The sequence below is a fragment of the Stegostoma tigrinum genome, chromosome 20 (assembly GCF_030684315.1).
Source record: "Stegostoma tigrinum isolate sSteTig4 chromosome 20, sSteTig4.hap1, whole genome shotgun sequence".
NCBI lineage: Eukaryota > Metazoa > Chordata > Chondrichthyes > Orectolobiformes > Stegostomatidae > Stegostoma > Stegostoma tigrinum.
The window spans coordinates 57,368,989-57,394,019 of record NC_081373.1 but is presented as its reverse complement, the minus strand read 5'-3'; the positions used below and the strand labels follow the sequence as shown (position 1 = coordinate 57,394,019).

At 42.5% G+C, this 25,031-nt stretch overlaps 1 protein-coding gene across 1 annotated transcript in view; it reads left to right on the top strand.

The window, feature by feature from the left end:
• Nucleotides 1-2,072: 2,072 nt before the first annotated feature.
• Nucleotides 2,073-25,031, top strand: part of hk1 (hexokinase 1) — a 105,091-nt gene continuing 82,132 nt past the window's right edge. The window contains exons 1-2 of the mRNA XM_059653199.1: nt 2,073-2,389; nt 11,828-11,990. Coding sequence (XP_059509182.1) covers nt 2,327-2,389; nt 11,828-11,990 — 226 coding nt within the window. The 5' untranslated portion in view covers nt 2,073-2,326. The remainder of the gene's footprint in view (nt 2,390-11,827; nt 11,991-25,031) is intronic.

Sequence of the window (25,031 nt, the reverse complement as noted above, 5' to 3'; positions counted from 1 at the left end):
TGTGAATCTCCGCTGGATATGCTCCAGGGCTAGTATGTCCTTCCTGAGGTGTGGGGGCCCAAGATTGGACACAGTATTCTAAATGGGGCCTAACTAGAGCCTTATAAAGCCTCAGAAGCACATCGCTGCTTTTATATTCCAACCCTCTTGAGATAAATGACATTACATTCGCTTTCTTAATTACAGACTCTACCTGCAAGTTAACCTTTAGAGAATCCTGGACCAACACTCCCAGATCCCTTTGCACTTCTGATTTGCGAATTTTCTCACCGTTTAGAAAATAGTCCATGCCTGTATTCTTTTTTCCAAAGTGCAAAACCTCACATTTACGCACATTGAATTTCATCAGCCATTTCCTGGACCACGCTCCTAAACTGTCTAAATCTTTCTGCAGCTTCCCCACCTCCTCAGTACTACCTGCCTGTCCACCTATCTTTGTATCATCGGCAAACTTTGCCAGAATGCCCCCAGTCCCTTCATCCAGATCATTAATATATAAGGTGAACAGCTGTGGTCCCAACAGTGAACCCTGTGGGACACCACTCGTCACCGGTTGCCATTCCGAAAAAGAGCCTTTTATCTCAACTGTCTGCCTTCTGTCAGCCAGCCAATCCTCAATCCAAGCCAGTAGCTCAAATAAACCTGTTGGATGCAACTTGGTGTCATGTGACTTCTGACTTTGTCCACCCCGGTCCAACATTGGCACATCCACGTTACTCGTGCCTCAGAACGATCTTAACCTGTCAAATAGCCTTTTCTATTGCTAATAATTTAATAACTAACAATCAAAATTTATCAAAGAGAACAGAAGCACCATGTCACTGATTTCTTAGTGCCTTAAATATTTTGGGCATTTTCCTTGAGATTATTCTCCTAGCCAATCCTGAAGGTTAGGAACATTATTGTTGCCTTAACTAAATTTTCAATTTAATTTTGGATTTCCAGCATTTACAGTAGTTTTCTCTGTTCTTTGATCATTTTGTAATTAATTTTCAAATGACAATTCATGGTTTTTACCATCTCAGGTTCATAGGAATACACAGCAAACATTGTAGGTAGGGACCAGTGTGATAGGGAGGTTTTAAGAACGTGAAACACATTCTATTTGACCCTCTGATCATATTTTGTGGAATGATTGGATAAAGGTTGCTATGGTAATTTGCCAGAAGTGCTTGGTGTTGGATTGTAGGAAGGCATAAATGTTTAATTTATTTCTTTGTAGTAAGAGGCCTGTTTAAATTTGGGTAGCTTGAACACTGCTGATTATATATTGAACCTTTTTTTGGTATAAAGCCATGTATTAAGGTGTTTAAATTTGGGTATCTTGAACACTGCTGATTATATATTGAACCTTTTTTTGGTAGAAAGCCATGTATTAAGGTGGCAGTTTGACAGAGTACAAAGCTGTGGTCACAGTGTGTCTCTTCAGTGCATTGAGATAGGATTATGGGGGAGGGGAGGATTGGAGATTAACAATGAGAGTCAAAACAGAAGTTGGTTGACTGGTCACATGAGAATGAATTAGACCTGGGGTATGCTCAAATTACGGTGTGCTAGTTTTTAGTCCATGATGCACTTTATATTATAAATAATGGGTTAGTTTAATGTTGCAATCTCTGAGATGTTCTATATACTGCAGGAAAACATCTTCTAAAACACTCAATAAGATATCCTTCCCAGAATAGACATCATTTAGAACGAGGTAGAAGGAGTAACACAAATTATTTATGAAATGTTCTTCTATTCAAAGTATGTGTCAGGCGCATAGAAAAAATACTATTAATATATAAAAAAGAAGTGCTTGTGGCTGCGTCAAGTTCATTTTATTTCTTAAAATTCAAAGAATGTAATTAAATTGAATGACTTCTGCATCTCTTACTGCATGAATTAGAGGTCAAATCATTGATTTGAAGATGTGAAGAGCGTGCTATGATGCATCAGTTACATCCAGGACTCCCCACACCCACACAGCTTCCTGTATGTGGAAGGTGGGTACAGCCAGTCAGAGCTCAAGGGTTCTGCTCCTTTCCTTATGCAGCAAAGGCTGTCCCAGTAAGCTGATTACAACACAGGAAGTGGGCTGGCTCTACTGCATTACCGTATCATACTGAAAAGGTTACTGCATCACTCAACTTGTACACGAGGAGTAGCCCTGATGAGTATAGATTTTAGTTTAATTTTTTGAAAAGAGAAGTAAGTACATTCTCTTCAGGAGAGGTTAGAAGGATTGTATACTTACACAAATCTTCACAGAATTAACTGTAGCTACAGCCACCACTCTCTTTGAAGCTTCTGTGTGTGATTTATTTCCTGAATTCCAGGCAGGATGATAGCTGCACAGGTTTTGGCCTACTTCTTTACAGAATTAAAGGCTGATCAAGTCAAAAAGGTGAGCTTCTTTGTTCACATGTAGTTCGTTGATACTGTGTTATATAGATTGTTGGTGCTTTTTAAAATTTTAAACAGCTTGTGTAACATCCACTAAACTCAAATACACCGTTAGAAGCGAACAATTAAGGGACAAGTACAAAAGAGTTAAGGAGGTATACCTAGTGTGCAAAATGGGCCTCATGTTCTATCTGTGTGTCCTGATCTATAAATACATTTCTGAAAGGATTTGTAATGGCTTCCTTAATCTCTTACTGCAATGTCCTTCAAAACAGTACTGCAGTGTCATTCATATATTGTGTTTTTTATATTTGTGGATGTTTTGTTTAGTCTGGGAAGTGATGATACTCAATATTAATGTTGTGTCCATTATTATTTATTGAAATTTAAAATCTCTAAGATTTTTCTTCATTTTGGCTTTTGCTATCTCATCATTCTCAATTTTGTCTGTGCCCTGGGCACAGGCCTGACTGGATCCTGTTAGAGTTTAAAAGGAACCAAAATTATTTCAGCACTGGGTATGCAAGTAAGCATTTATTATCAACTAAATTAATTAATTGATTAATAAGCAATCTGATATAATACAACACAGGCTGATTTTTCCATGGCAAAGACATTATAGTCAGTAGTAGTAGTTAGTTTCACAATTTATGCTATAAACCTGAGTGTGAAATGCAGCTAGTCATTTATTTGAGAACTGCATTTACGAAGTACTACAACATAATAGGGAATATTATAAATTCGCAAAATGAGGTTCTCTGTTAACCAGCTGTTGGAGCAAGAAACCTTAATGGAATAGGTTTTCCTGATCTTTTTGCCATGGTTTCCTTTCCGCTGAACGATTACTTCAGTCAGCATCTCACTGCCAGATATAGAACATAGAACATAGAACAGTACAGCACAGAACAGGCCCTTCAGCCCACAATGTTGTACCGACCATTGATCCTCATCACTCTTTCAGGCCTAGCAGTCTCTTTGAAAATGAAGTTCTGTTTATGCATTATTCTGTGAAAGATTTAACAAAAATCCTTTTCCAATGTCCAGTAACAAGGTTACATTTATCAAAATCAGACAATTGTTAGTACTTCTATACAGAGCAGAATAGGGCTGTTTGGTTTAATAAACCAGTTCACATATGGAGAAAGGATTCGTCTCTAGTGTTTTAAACAGAAGTTTGGATTCAGATTTGTTACTCGGCCCTATTAGCCAACCCAACTGGTATACCTTGGCTTCTTCATCTCTCCATATCTCCCTGTAAAATAGCAGATTGCTTCAGCTTTCATTTAGCCTTTAAATGATATGTAGCCCCTATGCATAAAAAATTAAGCTACTTGAACTTTAACCTTGTTGGTACCCGAACTTGTCTGAATCAGTGCGTTCTGAATATGCAAAATCCAGTTGTGTTAACAAACATTTATATGTACAGTGTCAGTTCTAAGTAATTGTTTGTCCAGCTTTATATTACCCTGCCAACAACTGTTTGAGAGAGTGATGGTTTAAATCTGATTCTGGACTATGTGTAAATGCTTATGTTGGCAAAAATGGCAGAAATGAATGATCAGATAATCTGCCCTTGGAAGTGTTGATTAAACGTACTATGCTGGTCAGGTTAACAGTGTACTTACATGGAAAGTTTTTAACAAAATAAAACCTTGGAGGTATTTAACAGGCAAATAAAACAAACTGAAATACCAAGCCAAGGTCAACAAAAATGTAGGTAAAGGACAGTTTCTAAAACTTAGGAGAGAATTCAAGAACTTAAGGGTTGAGGCAGCAATCACTGCTGGTCAAGTGAATTAAAATCAAACGCCCAAGAGGCATCCACACCTTTTGAGGTGTGGGGTGGATGGAATTACAAAGGTAGGGAGGACATGGATGGTTTTGAAGACAGTTGTGTGAATTTTAAGATGAAGTGTTATTTTACCGGGACTCAGAATAGACCATTCAGTTATGTGGGTGATATTTTTAGGCTAAAGGGTGACAGATTTAAAACAATGATTATTTCTCTCGACCAGTTGTGACTGAGGAATTCACTACCCGACAGTGTGATGGATACCAGGACGCTAAATACATTTTAAAGAGGAGGTAGACTTTTAATTAGTAATGGGTTAAAGGTTTATGGGGAATGGGTAGGAAAGTGGCATTGAGGTCAAGGTGAGATCAGCCATGATTGTGTTAAATGGCAGAGAAGGCTCAAGGGGCTGAGTTGCCTACTCCTAGTTCTTGTGCCCTTACAAGAAAATAAAGATTTGCTTTGCATGCTGAATGACATGAGTGACAGTATTGAATGAGTAGAGAGGTGGCAGGATGGAATTACGGAGTTTGGCACTTGTATGTCTCCATGATTGGTGTTGATAGTGGAGTGATGAAAATGACAGAAACACAAGTGGCCTGGATTGGAAAAGCACAGAAATCTGCAATTTAGAGGGCTGGAGGAGTTCAGAAATGTTGAAGAATGAGTCTGTAAGGAATTTTACAAACAGAGAATTTTGCAATTGAGGCCTTGTTATGGGAGCCAATTTGTCAACAGCGAGTTGGCACTTCGACTGGATTTTTACACAGTTGTGAGAATCTCTGCATCTTTCAAAGTTGTGGCAAGACCTGGCTGCAGAAGTCTCCTTCTCATTTCTAACAGACCCTGTTTCTGTCAGGGGAAAAAGAGTGCTGTACATAACACACCCTTCATGATAACGGGAGTGCTAAATCTTGTTGGAATGATGAGTTGATATTGATGGCGTGAGGATTTAAGGACCCATTGAGCAGGTTGGGAGTTTGGGTGGATGGTAGTGTCAGGGCTGGAGGGCCTAGCAACCTGAATGAATGATTTATTGTCACATCTATGTATAGAGATACATCGTTTTGTCACCACAATCTGGCACCTTTAAGTTACAAAGAAAATAAAAAGAAAGCACTTAAATAGAGTTCATCTTCATTTGACTGGTGTCCCAAGCACTGCTTCAGGGCTTCTGCAATATCTATACAGGGTTGTCCTTAAGGAGTCCCTGCTCTGGGTACAGCAATGATGATGCCGATGCCTCAGGAGACCCTGGCTCCTCCTGCTGCCACTGTATCATCAACATCGCCAAGAGTTCACGCTCTGGCATTGACACAATTGCGACCTGTCACCCACCTCCAAGTTCCTTGCTACAGACCTATCAATGTCAAAAGTCCCTGCTCTGGGCACTGACACCGCAGTTGATGACCTGACACTGCTGCCAAGAGTAAAGATAACAAAGTGTGGAGCTGGATGAACACAGCAGGCCAAGCAGCATCTCAGGAGCACAAAAGCTGGCGTTTCGGGCCTAGACCCTTCATCGGAAAAGGGTCGAGGCCCGAAACGTCAGCTTTTGTGCTCCTGAGATGCTGCTTGCCCCGTTGTGTTCATCCAGCTCCACACTTTGTTATCTTGGATTCTCCAGCATCTGCAGTTCCCAATATCACTGCTGCCAAGAGTCCCTGTTCTTAGCCTACTGCAGCCAGGAGTCCCTGCTCCTCCACTGTTGCAGCTGCTGCCAAGAGTCCAGCCTGCAGGCCAGCTGTCGCAGTGTTATCTGTCTATCAAGAGTCCTGGGCACCTCCACAACAACAGGAAGATAAAGAGAAGAAAAAGACAAAGAGGGAGAGAATAGATGTAGCCAGCCTGGAGTAAGTGGGTTCAGTCGCCCAAACACTACCTATCATGATTTATTAAAGGGAGTCAGCATGGCTTTGTGAGGGGCAGGTCATGCCTTACAAATCTTATTGAGTTCTTTGAGGAGGTCACGAGACAGGTTGACGAGGGTCGAGCAGTGGATGTGGTGTACATGGATTTCAGCAAGGCATTTGATAAGGTTCCCCATGGCAGGCTCATTCATAAAGTCAGGAGGTATGGGATACAGGGTGATTTGGCTGCCTGGATTCAGTAATGCTTGGCTGACAGGAGGCAGAGAGTGGTTGTAGATGGTAAGTACTCTGCCTGGAGGTCAGTGCTAAGTGGTGTCACGCAGGGCTCTGTTCTTGGGCCTCGGCTCTTTGTAGTTTTTATAAATGACTTCGATGAGGATGTTGAGGGGTAGGTTAGTATGTTTGTGGATGACACAAAGGTTGAAGGTGCCCTTGATAGTATCGAGGGCTATTGCAGGCTTCAGCGAGACATTGACAGAATGCAGAGCTGGGCTAAGAAATGGCAGTTAGAGTTCAACCTGGATAAATGCAAAGTGATGCATTTTGGAAGGTTGAACTTAAATGCTGAATATAGGATTAAAGGCAGGATTCTCGGCAGTGTGGAGGAACAGCAGGATCTTGGTGTTCAAGTGCATAGCTCCCTCAAAGTTGCCACCCAGGTAGATAAAGTTGTTAAGAAAGCATGTGGTGTTTTGGCTTTCATTAACCGGGGGGAATCGAGTTTAAGAGCCGTGAGGTTGTGCTGCAGCTCTACAAAACCCTGGTGAGACCACACTTGGAATATTGTATCCAGTTCTGGTCACCCTATTATAGAAATATGTGGAGGCTTTGGAGAGGGTGCAAAGGAGGTTTACCAGGATGCTGCCTGAACTGGAGGGCTTGTCTTACGAGGAGAGGTTGACTGAGCTCGGACTTTTCTCTTTGGAGAGAAGGAGGAAGAGAGGTGTCCTGATTGAGGTGTACAAGGTAATGAGAGGCATGGATTGAGTCGATAGCCAGAGACTTTTCCCCAGGGCAGGATTGACTGCCACAAGGGGTCATAGTTTTAAGGTGTTTGGAGGAAGGTATAGAGGAGACGTCAGAGGGAGGTTCTTCACCCAGAGAGTTGTGAACGCATGGAATAGTTTACCAGTGGTAGTCGTGGAAGCGGAGTCAGTAGTGACATTTAAGCAACTGCTGGACGTGCACATGGACAGCAGTGAATTGAGGGGAATGTAGGTTAGGTTATTTTATTTTTGGATTAGGATTATTCCATGGCACAACATCGTGGACCGAAGGGCCTGTACTGTGCTGGACTTTTCTATGTTCTATGTTCTGTGCAGGCTGTGAAATGTCTGTTGCCAGCTTTGACAGACAGACTTTGACCAAACCTCCAGCCTCGTGAAGTTAACATCACATAGTTTATGATTTAGACTGGTCTGGTGATCAGAATTGAATGGAGATAGTCAAGATTTGGATTGTTATCTTAGCCAGCTGAATGAGCAGCCTTTGAGGTCTGCCACCTCTGATAATATGGCATCATTTCATTACTGTTCTGAAGTACAGTAATGAGCTCAAATTTACTGATTGGAACCAGAATCCTCACTAATGCTTGCTAAGAGTGACAATGGAAATGGAGCCCTTTCTCCCAGCTTTTCTACTCCAGTTTCTCAAATGAATTTTTCTGTTCTTTGTCAGTTTTCTGCCTTCCAGATTTGGTAACTTGGGGCTGTACAAAAGCTGTGTCACTTCTCCAATATCATATAAATGACCCATCATCGTTGAATCGCCTAGTTATGAACATTATAGTATTCAACTGTGAGGCATCATATCACCTGATGCTAACTATATAGCCCTTATCAACAAAGCTCTGCTGTCTTACTGAGATGGTTAAATAAAATGAATTAACATAAAGATGAGGGTTGCATGATTACTTTGCTATTGCATTCATCACAGTTAAGGGTGAAGTCACAGATATCCTCATGTACTGACTTCCAGATGGCTTACCTATTGAATTTTGAGGTTTTTAACATCACGCAACCTTGCCTGTAAGGTAAATGAATGCTGTTGTAACCCAGTGCTCAATAGGGCTGGCCCACTGTCATAATGTTCTTTGAGCAATCTTGAAGAGGCGAGGGTCAAACATCCACCCCTCTGTGGGGGAGTTCCTGCTCTCGAAAGCTGCTGGGAAATCTGATATTTTACAACTTTAGTAATCCTAGCCATGTCAGAATTGAGTAGTGGGCACTGCTGAGACTGAAGATTGAACCAAGAGAAAGACAGAAGAGATTGAACAATCTGTGTTATTGTGGGTTTCTGAGGCCAGGTGAGGAGGAGAAATCTCTCCTCAACTGGGGGGAAAAAATAGGCTACATTTTTGTAGAGAGCTATGAATCTGCACATTGTACACATGAGCATTCAATTCATATCTTAAACCTCGTGCCCTTCATACTGAGGGTCACAGTGAATACCTGTACAAAACATGTTGGCTGGATGCAAAAACAGAACTTGCTGAAGAAACTCAGATCTGGCAGTATTTGTGCAAAGAAAAAAAACCTGAGTTGATTCAGGCCCAGTGACCCTTCAGCAGATCATCCAGCCAGATCTGTGCTTAACTGCCTGGCTGGCAAGATGGACTGATTCATGTGGAGGTCATTGACTGTGTGTTGTATTTGCAGTCACTTGTTACTTCCATGTAGGGTTTCATCAACATTTGAAAATAAAGTTGATGCTATAATTTGGATTAAAGTTTACTTCCAGTTGCCATTTGTGCCTCAGAGATAGCAGATATTCATGAATTCAAGTCCTACTCCAGGGACTGATGCTTCTGCTCATTGCTGAGGGAGTGCTGTGTTGCTGGACATATCACCATTCCAGTGAAACATTAAACTGAGGCCTCCTTTACTACTGCAGTTAAATGTAAAGGATCCCATGGAATTATTTCAAAGAATTCAAAAGAATTTAATCCCGATAAGACTGAGCTGATGCACTTTGGGACGTCTTACAACGGAAGGATTTATACGATGACTGGTAAGTCCTGGGCAGTATTGAGGAACAAAAATCCTTAATGAACAAGCCCATAGATTCTTGAAGATGTCAGCACAGGTCGATAGAGAAGTGAAGAAAGCATAAGGGATGTTTGCCTTTATTGGCTGGGGTGTAAAGTACACAAGCAGGGAAGTCTTGCTGCAACTTTATATAGTATTGGTTAGGCCACAGATAGAATATTGTATGCACTTCTGATTGCAGCAGTTCTGATTGCAACACATCCGTCTGACAGTGATTGCACTAGAGACGGTGCAGAGGATATTCATCAGAATGTTGCCAGGGAAGGAAAGTCTCCGTTATGGAGAGAGACTGGATTGGTTGGGTTTGTTGTCCCTGGAGCAGAGGGGGCATAGGCGGGGTAGATCATGAGAATCTTTTCCCTACGGTAGACATGTATAAGACCAGAGAGCACAAGTTTAAGATGAGGAATAAGTGGTTTAGAGAGTTTCTGAGGAAAGATTTGTTTACCCAGGGGGTGGTAAAAATATGAATGCACTGCCTGAAAGGGGTCATGGGGGCAGGTAGTCATGCAACATTTAAGAAGCTAGGATACAGTAGGCTATGGACCAAGTGCAGCTTACTGGAATTAGTTTAGTTTGGTAATTGTTAGTTGGCAAACAGTTTCTTTGATGTATGACTCTGTCTATCTGTATCATTCTCTGTCCCACGCATGTTCTGTGAAGGAGCATTGAAATTTGTCACCAGTGTCTCAGGCAATATTTATTGGGAAATCTGCATTACTAGGAGCATGATCTGGCCATTATCGTATTGCCATTAGTAAGAACTTGCTGGTGAACAAAGATTTCCATGTTTCCTAAACTACAAAAGGTGTTTTTCCTCAAACTTTTTGATGTATCCATGTATGCAATAAAACAGAAAACAACAACCATAAGAAATAGGAACAAGAGTTGGCTGTTTGGCCCTTTCCTGCTCTTTTCCCATAACCCTTGATTCCCCTACTTATCAAGAATCTATCTCAGCCTTGAATATACACAAGGATTCTGCCTCTGCAGCTCTTTGTGGCAAGGAATTCTAAAGAGACTCAACTCTCAGAAGAAATTCTTCCTCATCTCAGTTTTAAATTTGCACCATTTAATTCTGAGACTACGGGGAGCCTGGATAGGCTGGGGCATTTTATCTTGGAGCATTAGTGTTTAAGGGGTGGCCTTATAGAGGTTTACAAAATCACGAGAGGCATAGATAAGGTGAATAGCTAAGGTCTTTGTCCCCAGGGTAGCAGGCCCAAAACTAGAGGGCACGGGTTTAAGGTGAAAGGGGAAAAGGGTACAGAACGGTGGTGCAAATATGGAGTGAGCTGCCAGAGGAAGTGGTAGAGGTGAGTACAATTACAGCATTGAAGAAACATAGAACATAGAACATTACAGCACAGTACAGGCCCTTTGGCCCTCGATGTTGTGCCGACCTGTCATACCGATCTGAAGCCCATCTAACCTACACTATTCCATGTACGTCCATATGCCTGTCCAATGATGACTTAAAGTTGGCGAATCTACTACTGTTGCAGGCAAAGCATTCCATTCCCTTACTACTCTCTGAGTAAAGAAACTACCTCTGACATCTGTCCTATATCTTTCACCCCTCAATTTAAAGCTATGCCCCCTTGTGCTCGCTGTCACCATCCTAGGAAAAAGGCTCTCCCTATCCACCCTATCTAACCCTCTGATTATTTTATATGTTTCAATTAAGTCACCTCTCAACCTTCTCTCTAACGTAAACAGCCTCAAGTCCCTCAGCCTTTCCTTGTAAGACCTTCCCCCCCCATACCAGGCAACATCCTAGTAAATCTCCTCTGCACCCTTTCCAAAGCTTCCACATCCTTCTTGTAATGCGGTGACCAGAACTGTACGCAATACTCAAGTGCGGCCGCACCAGAGTTTTGTACAGCTGCAGCATAACCTCTTGGTTCCGGAACTCGAAAAGGTGCATTGTTTGGGTCCAGAACAATTTGGAAGGGGATATTGGTCCTGGGTGTGCAGTGTACATTCAGCAGAATGATACCAGGGGCAGGAGCTTTTGGATCATGGCTTTTCCTGCTCCTACACTTGAAGAGTCAAGTAGGGAATAGATTCCTGCCAATGCAGGCTTCCTCATAGGAGCCCCTCGTTCAAGGGGAGGTGCTGCCTCCAAGAGTACTTTAGTCCCATTGTACAATGGCCAGGTCTGGAGCTACAAACCATTCCCTGATTCAAAGCCCAGGACACTCTGCATTCTGAGGAAGGGTCACTGGACCTGAAATGTTAACTCTGACTTTTTTTCTTCACAGATGTTGCCATACCTGCTGAACTTTTCCAGCAGTTCTCTTTTTGTTCCTGATTTACAGCATACACTGGTTCTTTTGTTTTTTACTATATATAAGCATTGGCCTCACGGTAGGAGGGAAGGTGAGGTGCAAGGCTTGGGGTCTTAATAGGGTGGAAGGAGCAATTATGAGCAGACATTTTGGATTACATGCATGTTAAATGTGGAAAGAGGGCTATTGCAGGAGGTTTCCTCATTTCTTGCTCTAGACATTAGCAGAGTCATTTTCTGGGCCTCTCCCTGCTCCTGAACTCTGCCTGTCAATGCACAAGTGGTGTCCAGTTAAGGGCCTCAGTTGGAACAGAGCTGAGTCAGTTGCAGTAGCAGGCTCTGTCAATGGACAAGAACCTTTTTTCAAACTTCCTCTTCTGTCAGTGTTTTCCACTATGAAACAACTCTTCACAGAAAATTTCACCTTTCTTCTCAACAGATTGATAAATATCTATATGCAGCTCGCCTCTCAGATGAAACACTGCTTGATGTTATGGCACGGTTCAGAACTGAGATGGAGAAAGGACTAGGACGGGACACTAATCCAACAGCAACACTTAAAATGCTGCCTACTTTTGTTCGATCAACTCCAGATGGAACAGGTGAGATATTCTGCATTTTGAACACATTTTACCAGTATGTTCAGTTGTTGTGTCAGCATTACTTTCATTTTTTTGTTGGAACTGAGGAAATTCAAAATTGACAATAGAATAAGGCCATTCAGAACAGTCTGTTATAAAACAGGATTTTCAGGTTACATTACCTTCACGTTTGCTGCTGAGAACCACTCCCACGAGTGAAACGTCCGTGTTTGTACTTGACATCTGGCATAATAATCATATTCTGATAAGAATATCATTAGTAATTTATTTGCATACTAGCTCCTTCCCCTTTGTTAGGCCATGATCCTTGTATTTAAGATAACAAGATGTAGAGCTGGATGAACACAGCAGGCCAGTCAGCATCATAGGATCAGGAAGGTTGACGTTTTGGGCCTAGAGAAGGGTCTAGGCCCAAAACATCAGCCTTCCTGATCCTATGATGCTGCTTGGCCTGCTGTGTTCATCCAGCTGTACACCTTGTTATCTCAGATTCTCTGGCGTCTGCCGTTCCTGTTATCTCTGATGCAATTATATTTGTATTTCATCAGTTCATCTTATATATTTAAAAGTAATCAGCACAGCAGATTTTGTCAAATTATAACACTTACATCATTGAAATTATACTTCTCAAGTCCAAGTACAATAAAACTTGGATATGTTTTCAGCTTTCTTTCCTGGTGGAACACTATGTAAGAACTAATATTTAGCTGTTTGTTTTTCAAATCAAGTTGATTTTTATTTCCGTGTGGAAGTTAAAGTTGGGATGTTTTGTAAGAATTTGTTTTGACTGTACTCAGCATGCAGTTAACACCACCTGATGAGGGTACTGAAAATGCCAACAGAAAACTCGGTGTTGTTGACCCCAGCAAGGTCTTCATCACAAAGATCTGGGGCTTTAGCTGACAGATTAGGCTCACAGACTGGTCCCCCCACCACACCAAACACAGGGTGACGAGGGTGCAGAATAAAGACTTAAGTGGCAATCATTAAGAGTGACTTGGCCACAGTGCTACAGAGCAAGCTGGTACATTCAAAATGACATAGGCACTAGACTGAATCTGTAGAAAGTAGCAGCAGAACCCACCAGGGGAGAAACTTACTTGGCCTAATCCTCAGCAATCTGTCTGCCACAGATCAATCTGCCCATGACATTATTGGTAGGAGTCACCAGCATCCAGTCCTTATGGAAACAAAATCCCATCTTCGCATTGAGAACACCCTCCATCATGTTAAAAACAGAACAGTTTAGCACTAGAACAGGCCCTTCAGCCCACCATGTGTGCTGACTGTGGTGCCATTCTGAGCTGACTGTGGTGCCATTCTGAGCTATCTGTGAACAAGATAAGTTTTGAACAGATTTAGCTACTCAAGACTGCACATTCATGAAGCACCGTGGGCCACAAGTAGCTGCAGAATTATATTTCAACGCTATCTGCAATCTCATGGTCATGCATGTCCCCCATTCTGTCAGTACGATCAAGCTAGGGGATCAGACCTAGTTCAGTGAAGAGTAGAGGATGTCGTGCCATACCTAGATATGAGGTGTCAACCTGCAGAAGCTGCAGAACTACTTGTGTGCTAAACAGCATAATAGTAAATGACGGACCAGGCTAAGTATTTCACAACAAAAAGATGATTTCTGCATTCTGTGGTAACCAATCCTAAATAATGGTGGACACTTAACTCACTGGAAGAGGAGGCTCCACCATCCTTATTGGGAGAGCCCGCCACATCAGTGCAAAAGACAAGCCTGAAACACTTGAAACAGTCTTCAGCCAGAAGTGTTGAGGGAATAGAACATAGAACATAGAACAGTACAGCACAGAACAGGCCCTTCAGCCCACAATGTTGTGCCGACCATTGATCCTCATGTATGCACCCTCAAATTTCTGTGACCATCTCGGCCTCCTCTGGAAGTGCCTAGTATCACAGATGGCAGGCTGCAGCCAATACAGTTCACTCCATGAGGTTAAGAAACAACTGAAAGCAGTGGATACTGCATAGGCTTTGGGGCCTGACAATAGTACTGAAGACTTGTACTTCAGAACTCTGAGCCTTTGGGGTGGCACGGTGGCTCAGTGGTTAGCACTGCAACCTCACAGTGCCAGGGACCTGGGTTCGATTCCAGCCTCAGGTAACTCTGTGCGGAGTTTGCACATTCTCCCTGTGTCTGCGTGGGTTTCCTCCGGGTGCTCCGGTTTCCTCCCACAGTCCAAAGATGTGCAGGCTAGGTGGATTGGCCATGCTAAATTGCCCGTAGTGTTCAGGGGTATGAGGGTTATGGGGGGATGGGTCTGGGTGGGATGTTCCAAGTGGCGGTGTGGACTTGTTGGGCTGAAGGGCCTGTTTCCACACTGTAAGTAGTCTAATCTTTAGCCAGACTGCTTCAGCACAGCTACGACACTGGCACTTATCTGACAGTGTGCAAGAGAAGTGCAACTTGGCCAGTTCCCACCCCATAATTTCTACTCTTGATCATCAGTAGAATATTTGAAGGATTTGTCAGCAACTCTGTAGACCAGCACTTGCATAGCAATAAACTGCTGACTGATACTCAGAATGGGTTCTGCTGCTGCCCCTTGGCTCCTGACCTCATTGCAGCTTTGATTCAAACTTGAACCAAAAAACTGAACTTGAGATCAGAAGTGAGAGCGACTACCCTTGACGTTAATGCTGTATTTGATTGAATATCACATCAAGAAGGTCTAGAAAAGTTAGCGGGAAATGGGAAAGCTCTCTTGTTGGAATAATACCCAGCACAAAGGGAGATGGTTGTGGTTATTGGAGACCAGTCATCTTTGACAGAGGAAATCTCTGCAGAAGTTCCTCAGGGAGTGGTGTCCTAGGCCTAACTGTCTGCTTCATTAATGGCCTTGCTCCATCATGAGATCAGAATTGGGAATATTTGCTGATGATTCATCACTATTTCTAACTCCTCTGCTACTGAACAAGCCTATGTTCAAATGTGGCAAGACCAGAACATATTTAAGCTTGGATTGACAAGTAGCAAGGAGCATTTCTGTCACCACAAGTGCCAGGCAATGACCAACAAGAGAGAATGTGACCATCACCCTTGACAATTAGTGCCATTACCACAGTTGAGTTCCCAACTTTGAACATCCAGAAACTGAACTGGGCTATGCATATAAAAACTGGAGCTACATGTGCAGGTAAGAGACTAGGAATTCCACAGTGAGTAACTCATTGCCTAACTCTCTCAAAACGTATTCGCTATTTACAATGCAAGAGTCAGCAGTATGATGGAATATCCCCATTTGCCTGGATGAGTGCAGTTCAAATAATACTCAAGCTTAACACCATCCAGGACAGATCTCCTCTTCCTTATCCACAAATGTTCACTCCCTTCCCCACTGACACACAACAGCAGAAGTGTGTGAACCATCTATAAGATGCATGACAGCAATTCACCAAGATTTCTTAGACAGTAGCTTCTAAACCCAAGTCCACTACCATGTAGAAGTATGAGGGCAACACATATAATAAATGAATAAAGAATATAAAGGTGGTATTATTCAGGAGACCCAGAATTCTGAAATAGTAACAATGGAGAAAGTGATGCTATTATATCTAAATGTGGATGGAATATGATTTAGATTTGATGACATTCCCATTACAATATTATTCAATTTTGTGACTGGTAGGGTCACATGGTTCAGTGCAATTGTTGTCATGTCTCCGGTAGATTGATCATACTGCAGTCACAACCTGCTGGCAATGGAGGGGGTGGCTATTTGACTCCAGTGAAAGGAGAATAGGTCTGTCCTGGATGGTGTTATTCTTCTTTGGTATTGGTGCAATTGCCTGCATCTAGCCAAGTACTCAGACTTGTCTGTTTTCACTGATTTGTGGTGCAGTAGTGATGGATCTGATTATCTTGTTGGAAGAACACAGGCAGCATTGGGGCTGTATGGTGAATAAGTTTGCCTCTTAGTGCTAGAGACATGGATTCATTTCCACCCTCTTGCATCTGTGTGGAGTTTGCACATTCTCCCCATGTTTGCAGGAGTTTCCGCTGTGTGCCCTGGCTGTGGAAACATAGGAATAGGAGAAGTAGGAGCAGGGGTAGTTTATTCGATCTTCAAGCTTGTTCTGTCATTTTGATATGATGACTGCTGATCATTGAACTCAATAACCTGTTTTTGCTTCTCACCCATGTGCTTTTGATCCCTTTAGTCCCAAGTGCTATATCCAACACCTTCTTGAAATCTTAGTGTTTTGTCCCCGACTGCTTTGTGTGCTAGCAAATTCCATAGGTGTACCATTCTCTGAGTGAAAAATATTCTCTCATCGCAGTCCTAAACGGCTTACCACATATCCTTTAGACTGTGACTCTGATTCTGGACTACCCTGTCATCAGGAACATCCTGCATGCACCTTGCTCTGTAAGAATTTTATAGGTTTCTACGAGATCACCTCTCATTCTCCTGCACTCTAGTGAAAAGATTTTGAGAAGTCAGGAGGCAAGAAGCTCACTGCAGACAACATAGTTGTAGCTGCAAGCTGGCATTAGCTGTTTTAGGAGCTATGAATACTGGCATCATCAGCTCATCTTAAAGCTGAGGGGAAAATCTGCAATGAAAAACTGAAGATGGCTGTATATTTTCTCTGAACAATTCTTGGATTTGTGCCCATGGGTAGTGATGGTTAGTCTCTGAAGCTATGACCGTTCTCTTTTATATCAATTCAGAAGCGCCTGCAGAGTTTTTTCATACATTCTCATGCACCTGAACTTTGCCTATGTTCCTTTGAGCCTTAATGCTGAAGGCAGCTTTCTCAATCTAATTCCCAGTGTGGACCAATGCAAGCAGACATTACATTCCAAATATATCAGCATTGGAGGGCGTATAGGATTTTAACATTATGCAACAAAACTATACTTAGACCGAAGTGTTGGCGCTTGATACATAGCTTGGATCGGGTACCGACTCAGTCAGCTGTAATGTGGAGATGGTGAGAGTTGACCTACTTTGCAGACAAGGGCAGTCAATTGATGCAACGTACAGAGTCCTAATACCTCAAAGTCTGTTGGACAGAAGTGCAAAAGTGGAGAGTGTTGACAATATTATTCAGTACTCATCTACTGATTATTCCATTTTCACTGATTTGTGGTATAGCAGTGATGAAACTGGTTATCTTGTTTAAATAACATGGGCTGCGTGGTGGCTCAGTGGTTAGCACTGCTGCCTGACAGTGCTAAGGATCTGGGTTTGATTCTACCCTCAGGTGTCTGTTTGGATTTTGAATGTTCTCTCCCTGTCTGTGCGAGTTTCCACTGGGTGCTGTAGTCTTTTTCCACAGTCCCGAGTTGTGCAGGTTCGGTGGATCGGCCATGCTAAATTGCCTGTAAAGTCTGGGGATGTGCAGGCTGGGTTGCCTGGAATTCTGTGACTCTTTGGAGTCTTGGCTATATTTGCAAGTTCCAATTCAGAGACTTTGACGTGTAATTTAGCTGGCAGCTTGGTGCTATATTGAGGGAGTGCTGCACTGTTGCAAATGCTATCTTTATCAGCTGGATGTAAATTTCTGATATCACCAACAAATTTTTGTGCCACATTCTACTTTGCAGTTATAATGCCATCACTCAATTTCTGTATTTACCTATAATAATTATTTTAATGTTTCTTTTCATCTGAAACATCAGAGCACCAGTTGTCTCTTGTGACCTTAATTCAACTTTTCCTGAAATGGCCTGCTTCCTTGCACCTTGTCACTAGGTGGTGAAGTAAGTGGGTAATGTATATACAGTCAAGTGGAGATTGAGTTTGGTCTGTCCTCCTCCCAAAAGGACAACTAATGTCTCATTCCATCTGACACTCCTCTTAAAGTCATGTAATTCAACTTATTTGGTTTTCACTACAGCTCTATTTGGACCATAGTTCAACAGTTGTTATCCTTCTGTCATCATCTTTTCTCAGACAACTGGCATCCATAGAGTGCAATGCCCCACAATAATGACTGGACTAGATGTTTTCTCAGCTTGATGCTGATGCTTTTGGTTGTTACTTAAATCAGAGATTACACTTCTTGACATAAATAATCTAAGTTGGATTTTATTTTTAAGTGTAACTGTTTGGTGTTAATCATTGAGCCAAAATAGTTTAGTGTGTCCGTTATCTCTACCTTGATTTTTGTTTAAAATTAACTTTAAGAACCATAACATTGGTCTTTGCCTCCTTTATCATAGATTCTTGCAGCATGGAAGCAGGCCAATTGGCCCATCAAGTCCATCCAGACCTACCCCGTAACCTTGCATTTCCTATAGCTAATGCACATAGCCTGTACATCCCTGGACACTATGGCTAAACCATCTAACCTGCACAGCTTTGACTGTGGGAGGAAGCTGGAGTGCACAGAGGAAACCCACCCAGAAATGGGGAGAATGTGCAAACTCAACATGCAGATGCTCAAGGGTAGAATCGAACCTGGGTCCCTGGTGCTGTGAGACAGTAATGCTAACCACTGAGCCACCATACCGTCCTTTATGTTCAGTCCAGGTGATTCACTGTGTCTTTTGACTCGGTCTGTCACAGTTTCCAGCTCTTCCTTTTTGTGCAGGTTTTGTGTATGGTGTTGTGTGCATATAATTTGACTCCTTGTTATGCTGTCACATCTCTCTAATAACAAGTCCTGCACCACCACAATTGTCTTCTTTCGCACAGCATTAAACAGCGTAGATTAATTTGTTCCAGACCAGAAGGCAAGCCTAGGATCAAGTTGTTTGTATTACTCAGTACCACGAAAGATGGTCCTTTGATTCCAGTATTAATAATGATGTTGTGATAAATCTAAACTTGATTTGGTTGCTTTCTGTAGAAATTGCTAAATGCCAAATTGAAAAGTAGGTAATTGAGAGTAGGGATAATGGATCTGTAACTAAATTGGTGGAATGTGACTGGAGGTGTGCCTCTAAGGGTCCAAACTAGAGTCCCAGATTATCACTAAATAAATGTCTTTGAAGGAATGGTGATCTGTGCATCTATACTTACTGGCAATATTTAAGTAAGGAGGTTCAGTAAATAGCGTGGATGGGAGACAGATGTTGCAAGATAATGTTGGAATAAATACCTGTACACCAGATCTGCAGCAGAAGGAATTCACTGTAGGGATGTAAGAGATGTTCCACTTTGAACCCAAAAAGACTAGATGGAGAATGTTCTATGTAAATTAAATTGTTAGAAGCCAGGAGCTGTTAAAGAGCAGATTTATTAAGAGCAAGGGGACGGTAACAAAATAATTAGGCTAATGGAATGCCTAGCTTTTATCTCTGGCTGAACAAGGCATTAAAGTTACATGATAGTTTTACAGATCTTTGTTCTTGACACAAACACGTCTCCTCCTGAACAATTTATTGACTGTGGAGTGCTAAATCTCCAGAATGTTACCACATCGAAAGTGTTGTGAGAACCGATTGCATAAATAAGGCGCGATTTTCTTGAGTGTAGAAGATTACAGGACGATCTAATTGAGTTTCAGATAGAAGGATTTAACAGGCTAATATTTCCCCTATAGGGAAGTCCTAAGGGGCCACAGCTTAACATTAGAGCAGGCTATTCGGGAGCGACTTAAGAATGCATGTTTCCACACACAGGACATTGGAAATCTTGAAGCCTCTCATAAGGTTGTTGAGGCTGGATCAGCTGAAAAGATCAAAACTACATGTATGCATACTTTAATAGAGGGATACGGATCCTGTAAGTGAAGACAGTTTTAGTATTGAAGGGCGGAATGTGTCAGCGCAGGTTTGAAGGGCCAAAGGACTTGTTCCTGTGCTATTTTGTTCTTTGTACTCTGTTCCAATGTGAGGAGAAGCACTGAAAATACATGTATATGGAGTGTCTGTAGAGGGATTGATGTGGCTGAGGGTGAGACAACATTTGAAACATGGAGTAAGTGAGCTGTAGGTTAAGGGGGAGAGGTGGCAAGAAGAGAAGCAAAGCATATGACTTACAGAAAGGGGAAGAAAGACTGTGCAAGAGAAGATCAAAACATGAGACTATGAGCAGACGTTAGGTTGTTTAACCATAGAGCCATATGGTGTGGAAATAGACTCCCAATCCAACTTGTCCACTATGTTCCCAAACTAAATTAGTCCCGCCTGTCTGCATTTAGCCCGTATCCCTCCAAACCTTTCCTTGTTACGTACTTCTCCAAATGTCTTGTAAGCATTGTAATTGTACCTGCATCGACCACTTTCTCTTGCAGTTCTTTCTACACGCTAACCACTTTGTGTTTTTTTAAAACATTTGCCCCTCAAGTCATTTTTAAATCTTTCTCCTCTCAACTTAAAAATATGCCCTGAAGTTTTGAACTCTTCCCATCTTCGGGGAAAAAACATTTGCCATTCATAATTTTATAAATCTCAATATGACCACCTCTCGACTTCCTATACTCCAATGAAAAAAGTCCCAGCCTAGTTTATAACTCAAAACCTCCTTTACTGGCAACACCTTGGTAAATCTTTTCTGAACCCTCTCCAGTTTAATAATAATCTGCCTGTAACATGGCGAGCAGAACTGCACACGGCTGACTAGAAGAGGTCTCACCAACTCCCTATACAACTTCAACATGGCGTCATAACTCTATACTCAAAGGACTGAGCAATAAAGGCAACAATGCTAAATGGATTCTTAACCATCCTGTCTATGTGTTATGCAAATTTCAAAGAAAATGTACCTGAACCCCGAGGACTTTTTTTTGCTCCATAACACTACCCAGAGCCCTAACATTAATTGTATAAGTCCTACCCTTGTTTGTTTTACCAAAATGCAATTTCTCACATTCACTTAAATTAAACACCATTTGCCACTCCTCCGCCCATTGACCCAGTTGATCAAGATCTCTTTGAAATCTTAGATAACCCTCTTCACTGTCCACTATACACCAATTTTGGTGTCATTTACAAACTTACTAACCATGCCTCCTATATTCTCATCCTAACCATTTGTGTAAATGACAACCAAAAGTGGACGCTGCTGGTCACAGGCCTGCAGCCTGAAAAACAACCCTGCACTCCTGACCCGAAATGTCAGCTTTCCTGCTTGTCTGATGCTGCCTGGCCTGCTGTGTTCCTCCAGCTCCACACTTTATCTCAGACTCCAGCATTGGCAGTTCTTACTATCTCTGAATAAAGCCAATACTGTTTGAATTCACTTCATCCTTCGTCAAAATCAAGACTGAGCTTTTTCCTAAACCCCACTTTCCAGGATTATTCTTAATCATGGAATCACGGAATTGTTAAGCAGAGAAGGCCACAGTGTCTGCACTGGTTCTATTACCTAGCGCCTATCTTCTGCCTCATCCCAATATCCCCGCACACTAATTCTATCTAAATAATCATCCAAAGCCCTCTTGAATGCCTCAATTGAAACTGCTTCACCAAATTTCTAGGTAGTACATTCCATACCCTCACTACGCATTGTGTAAGACAGTTTTTCTCATGTTACCATTGCTTCATTTGCGCATCCTCGGTCACCTCATTTTCTTTTATGAGCTTCTTCCTATCTATTCTGTCCAACCTACTCAATTTAGAAAACCCTCATCAGATCTTTGTGAGGCTTTGTGAGGGGTAGGTCATGCCTTACAAACCTTATCGAGTTTTTTGAGGATGTGACTAGAAAGGTTGATGAGGGTCGAGCTGTGGATGTGGTGTATATGGACTTCAGTAAGGCATTTGATAAGGTTCCCCATGGTAGGCTCATTCAGAAGGTCAGGAGGAATGGGATACAGGGGAACTTAGCTGCTTGGATACAGAATTGGCTGGCCAACAGAAGACAGTGAGTGGTAGTAGAAGGAAAATATTCTGCCTGGAAGTCAGTGGTGAGTGGAGTTCCACAGGGCTCTGTCCTTGGGCCTCTACTGTTTGTAATTTTTATTAATGACTTGGACGAGGGAATTGAAGGATGGGTCAGCAAGTTTGCAGACGACACAAAGGTCGGAGGTGTCGTTGACAGTGTAGAGGGCTGTTGTAGGCTGCAGCGGGACATTGACAGGATGCAGAGATGGGCTGAGAGGTGGCAGATGGAGTTCAACCTGGATAAATGCGAGGTGATGCATTTTGGAAGGTCGAATTTGAAAGCTGAGTACAGGATTAAGGATAGGATTCTTGGCAGCGTGGAGGAACAGAGGGATCTTGGTGTGCAGATACATAGATCCCTTAAAATGGCCACCCAAGTGGACAGGGTTGTTAAGAAAGCATATGGTGTTTTGGCTTTCATTAACAGGGGGATTGAGTTTAAGAGTCGTGAGATCTTGTTGCAGCTCTATAAAACTTTGGTTAGACCGCACTTGGAATACTGCGTCCAGTTCTGGGAGCCCTATTATAGGAAAGATGTGGATGCTTTGGAGAGGGTTCAGAGGAGGTTTACCAGGATGCTGCCTGGACTGGAGGGCTTATCTTATGAAGAGATGTTGACTGAGCTCGGTCTCTTTTCATTGGAGAAAAGGAGGAGGAGAGGGGACCTAATTGAGGTATACAAGATAATGAGAGGCATAGATAGAGTTGATAGCCAGAGACTATTTCCCAGGGCAGAAATGGCTAGCACGAGGGGTCATAGTTTTAAGTTGGTTGGTGGAAAGTATAGAGGGGATGTCAGAGGCAGGTTCTTTACGCAGAGAGTTGTGAGAGCATGGAATGCGTTGCCAGCAGCAGTTGTGGAAGCAAGGTCATTGGGGTCATTTAAGAGACTGCTGGACATGTATATGGTCACAGAAATTTGAGGGTGCATACATGAGGATCAATGGTCGGCACAACATTGTGGGCTGAAGGGCCTGTTCTGTGCTGTACTGTTCTATGTTCTATGTTCTATCTCCTCTGGGCCGCCTTCTCTCCAAAGAGAACAGTCCCAACTTCTTCAATCTATCATTATAACTGAAGTTTCTCATTTCTGGAACCATTCTAGTAAATCGCCTCTTCACTTTCTCCAATGCATTTACATCCTTCCAGAAATGTGGTGCCCACAATTATACATAATATTATCGTTGAAGTCTAATAAATGTTGTGTACAATTTCACCATCACCTCCTTGCTTTTGTACTCTATGCTCCCATTTTATGAAGCCAAGAATATCCTAAGCTTTATTAACCTGTCCTGCCACCTTCAATGATCTGTGTACGCATACATGTAGTCCCTCTGTTGCAAATCCCCTTTAGAATTGGACCCTTTATTTCTGAAGAAGGGAAACTGGACCTGAAGTGTTCACACTGCTTTCTCTCCACAGATGCTGCCAGACTTGCTGAGTTTTTCCAGCAATTTCTGTTCTTGTCCCTTTTTGTTTCTTATTGTCTTTTAGTGTTCTTTTGGCCAAAGTATATAACCTCACACTTCTCTGCATTGAACCCTGTGTCCACTCAACCAATTTGCTAGTGTTGCATTGGAGTTCCATGTTGCTCCCATCATAATTTGCAATTCTTTCATGTTTAGTGCCATCTGCACTATTCCCTAGAATCTATCCATCAGTCGCTGTCCTGAACATACTCCAATGAATGAGCATTCACTGCTCTCTGGCCAGAGCCCTGCTCTAAATGACAAACTTATAATTTGAAACTGTTGCCTGTATTTTCAGATCCTCCCAGCCAAGGGAAATATTCTAACATCATCTACCCTGTCAGGCTTCTTAAGGATTTTGTACGTTTGTTGGATCACCCTCGTTCTTCTAATTTCCAGAAAATACAGCCTCAGTGTACTCAACCTCTACTCAAAGGACAATTTCTTTGTCCCAAAAACAGAATGACCAAACAAGAATGAACAGGTTAGGGCTGTTTTTATTTTCTCTCGAAAGCTGTAGAGTTGAGCTGATAGAGCTTTAAAATGCAAGGAGTTGATAGGAATGCATTAGAAAATGTATTACAGCTTCTGGACAGATTAACACCAGTGACTAGAAGTATAAAATTAGCCACGAATAAATCCATTAAGGAATCAGGAAAAACCTTTGGAAGAAATGGGTGTGGAACTGGCTACCACCAGCAGTGACTGAGGTGAATAGTATGGATGCATTTACAGGATTACAAAATAAATATGAATAAGAAATATGCAGAAGGTTTGCTGTGAGAGTGGAAGACGTTTGATGGAGCTCAAGCAGCAGCATTCACTAGTTGTGCTGTAATTTAAGATAGACATTTTAATTTGGTAACAGTATTCTGGGAGATGAAGCCAAAGTGGATATTAGAATAGAATCCCTACAGTGTGGAAGCAGGCCATGTGGCTCATCAAGTCCACACTTACCCTCTGAAGAGCATCTGACCCAGAAACACCCCTCCACCCCGTCCCTGTAACCCTGCATTTCCTGTGGTCAGTCCGCCTAACCTGCACGGTCTTTGGACTGTCAGGGGAAGCTGGAGCACCCGGAGGAGACCCACACAGACATGGGGTGAATGTGCAAACTCCACACAAACAGTTGTTTGAAGTGGGATTCGAACGCAGGTCCCTATCATTGTAAGGCAGCAGTGCTAACCAATGAGCCACCATGCCACCAAAGCAGATAATTTGAATGGTTAAATAAACTCAAGTGGTTCGAAGACCTACTTCTATATCTGTTCCAAACAGCATAAGGAAGCAAACAAATCAAGATATCCTTCTTATTGTAAGACTAAGGAATTGTATCCCTGTATTATTAGATTCCCTACAGTGTAGAAACAGGCCCTTCAGCCCAACAAGTCCATACCACCCCTTGGAGCATCCCGCCTAGACCCATCCCTCTATAACCCACACACCCCTGAACACTATGGGCAATTTAGCATGGCCATTCCACCTAGCCTGCACATCTTTGGACTGTGGGAGGAAACCGGAGCACCCGGAGGAAACCCACGCAGACACTGGGAGAATGTGCAAACTCCACACAGACAGTTACCCAAGGCTGGAATCGAACCTGGGTCCCTGGCACTGTGAGGCTGTAGTGCCGCCATTCAAATGTCCTGCTGTTGGAAGGTTGATTTTACAGTGAAGGACTGTGTCAAACTGTTCAGACTTGTTTCCAACATTAGGTCTGACACTGGGCTGAAGCTTTGGGCCCTGCTGAGGGCAACA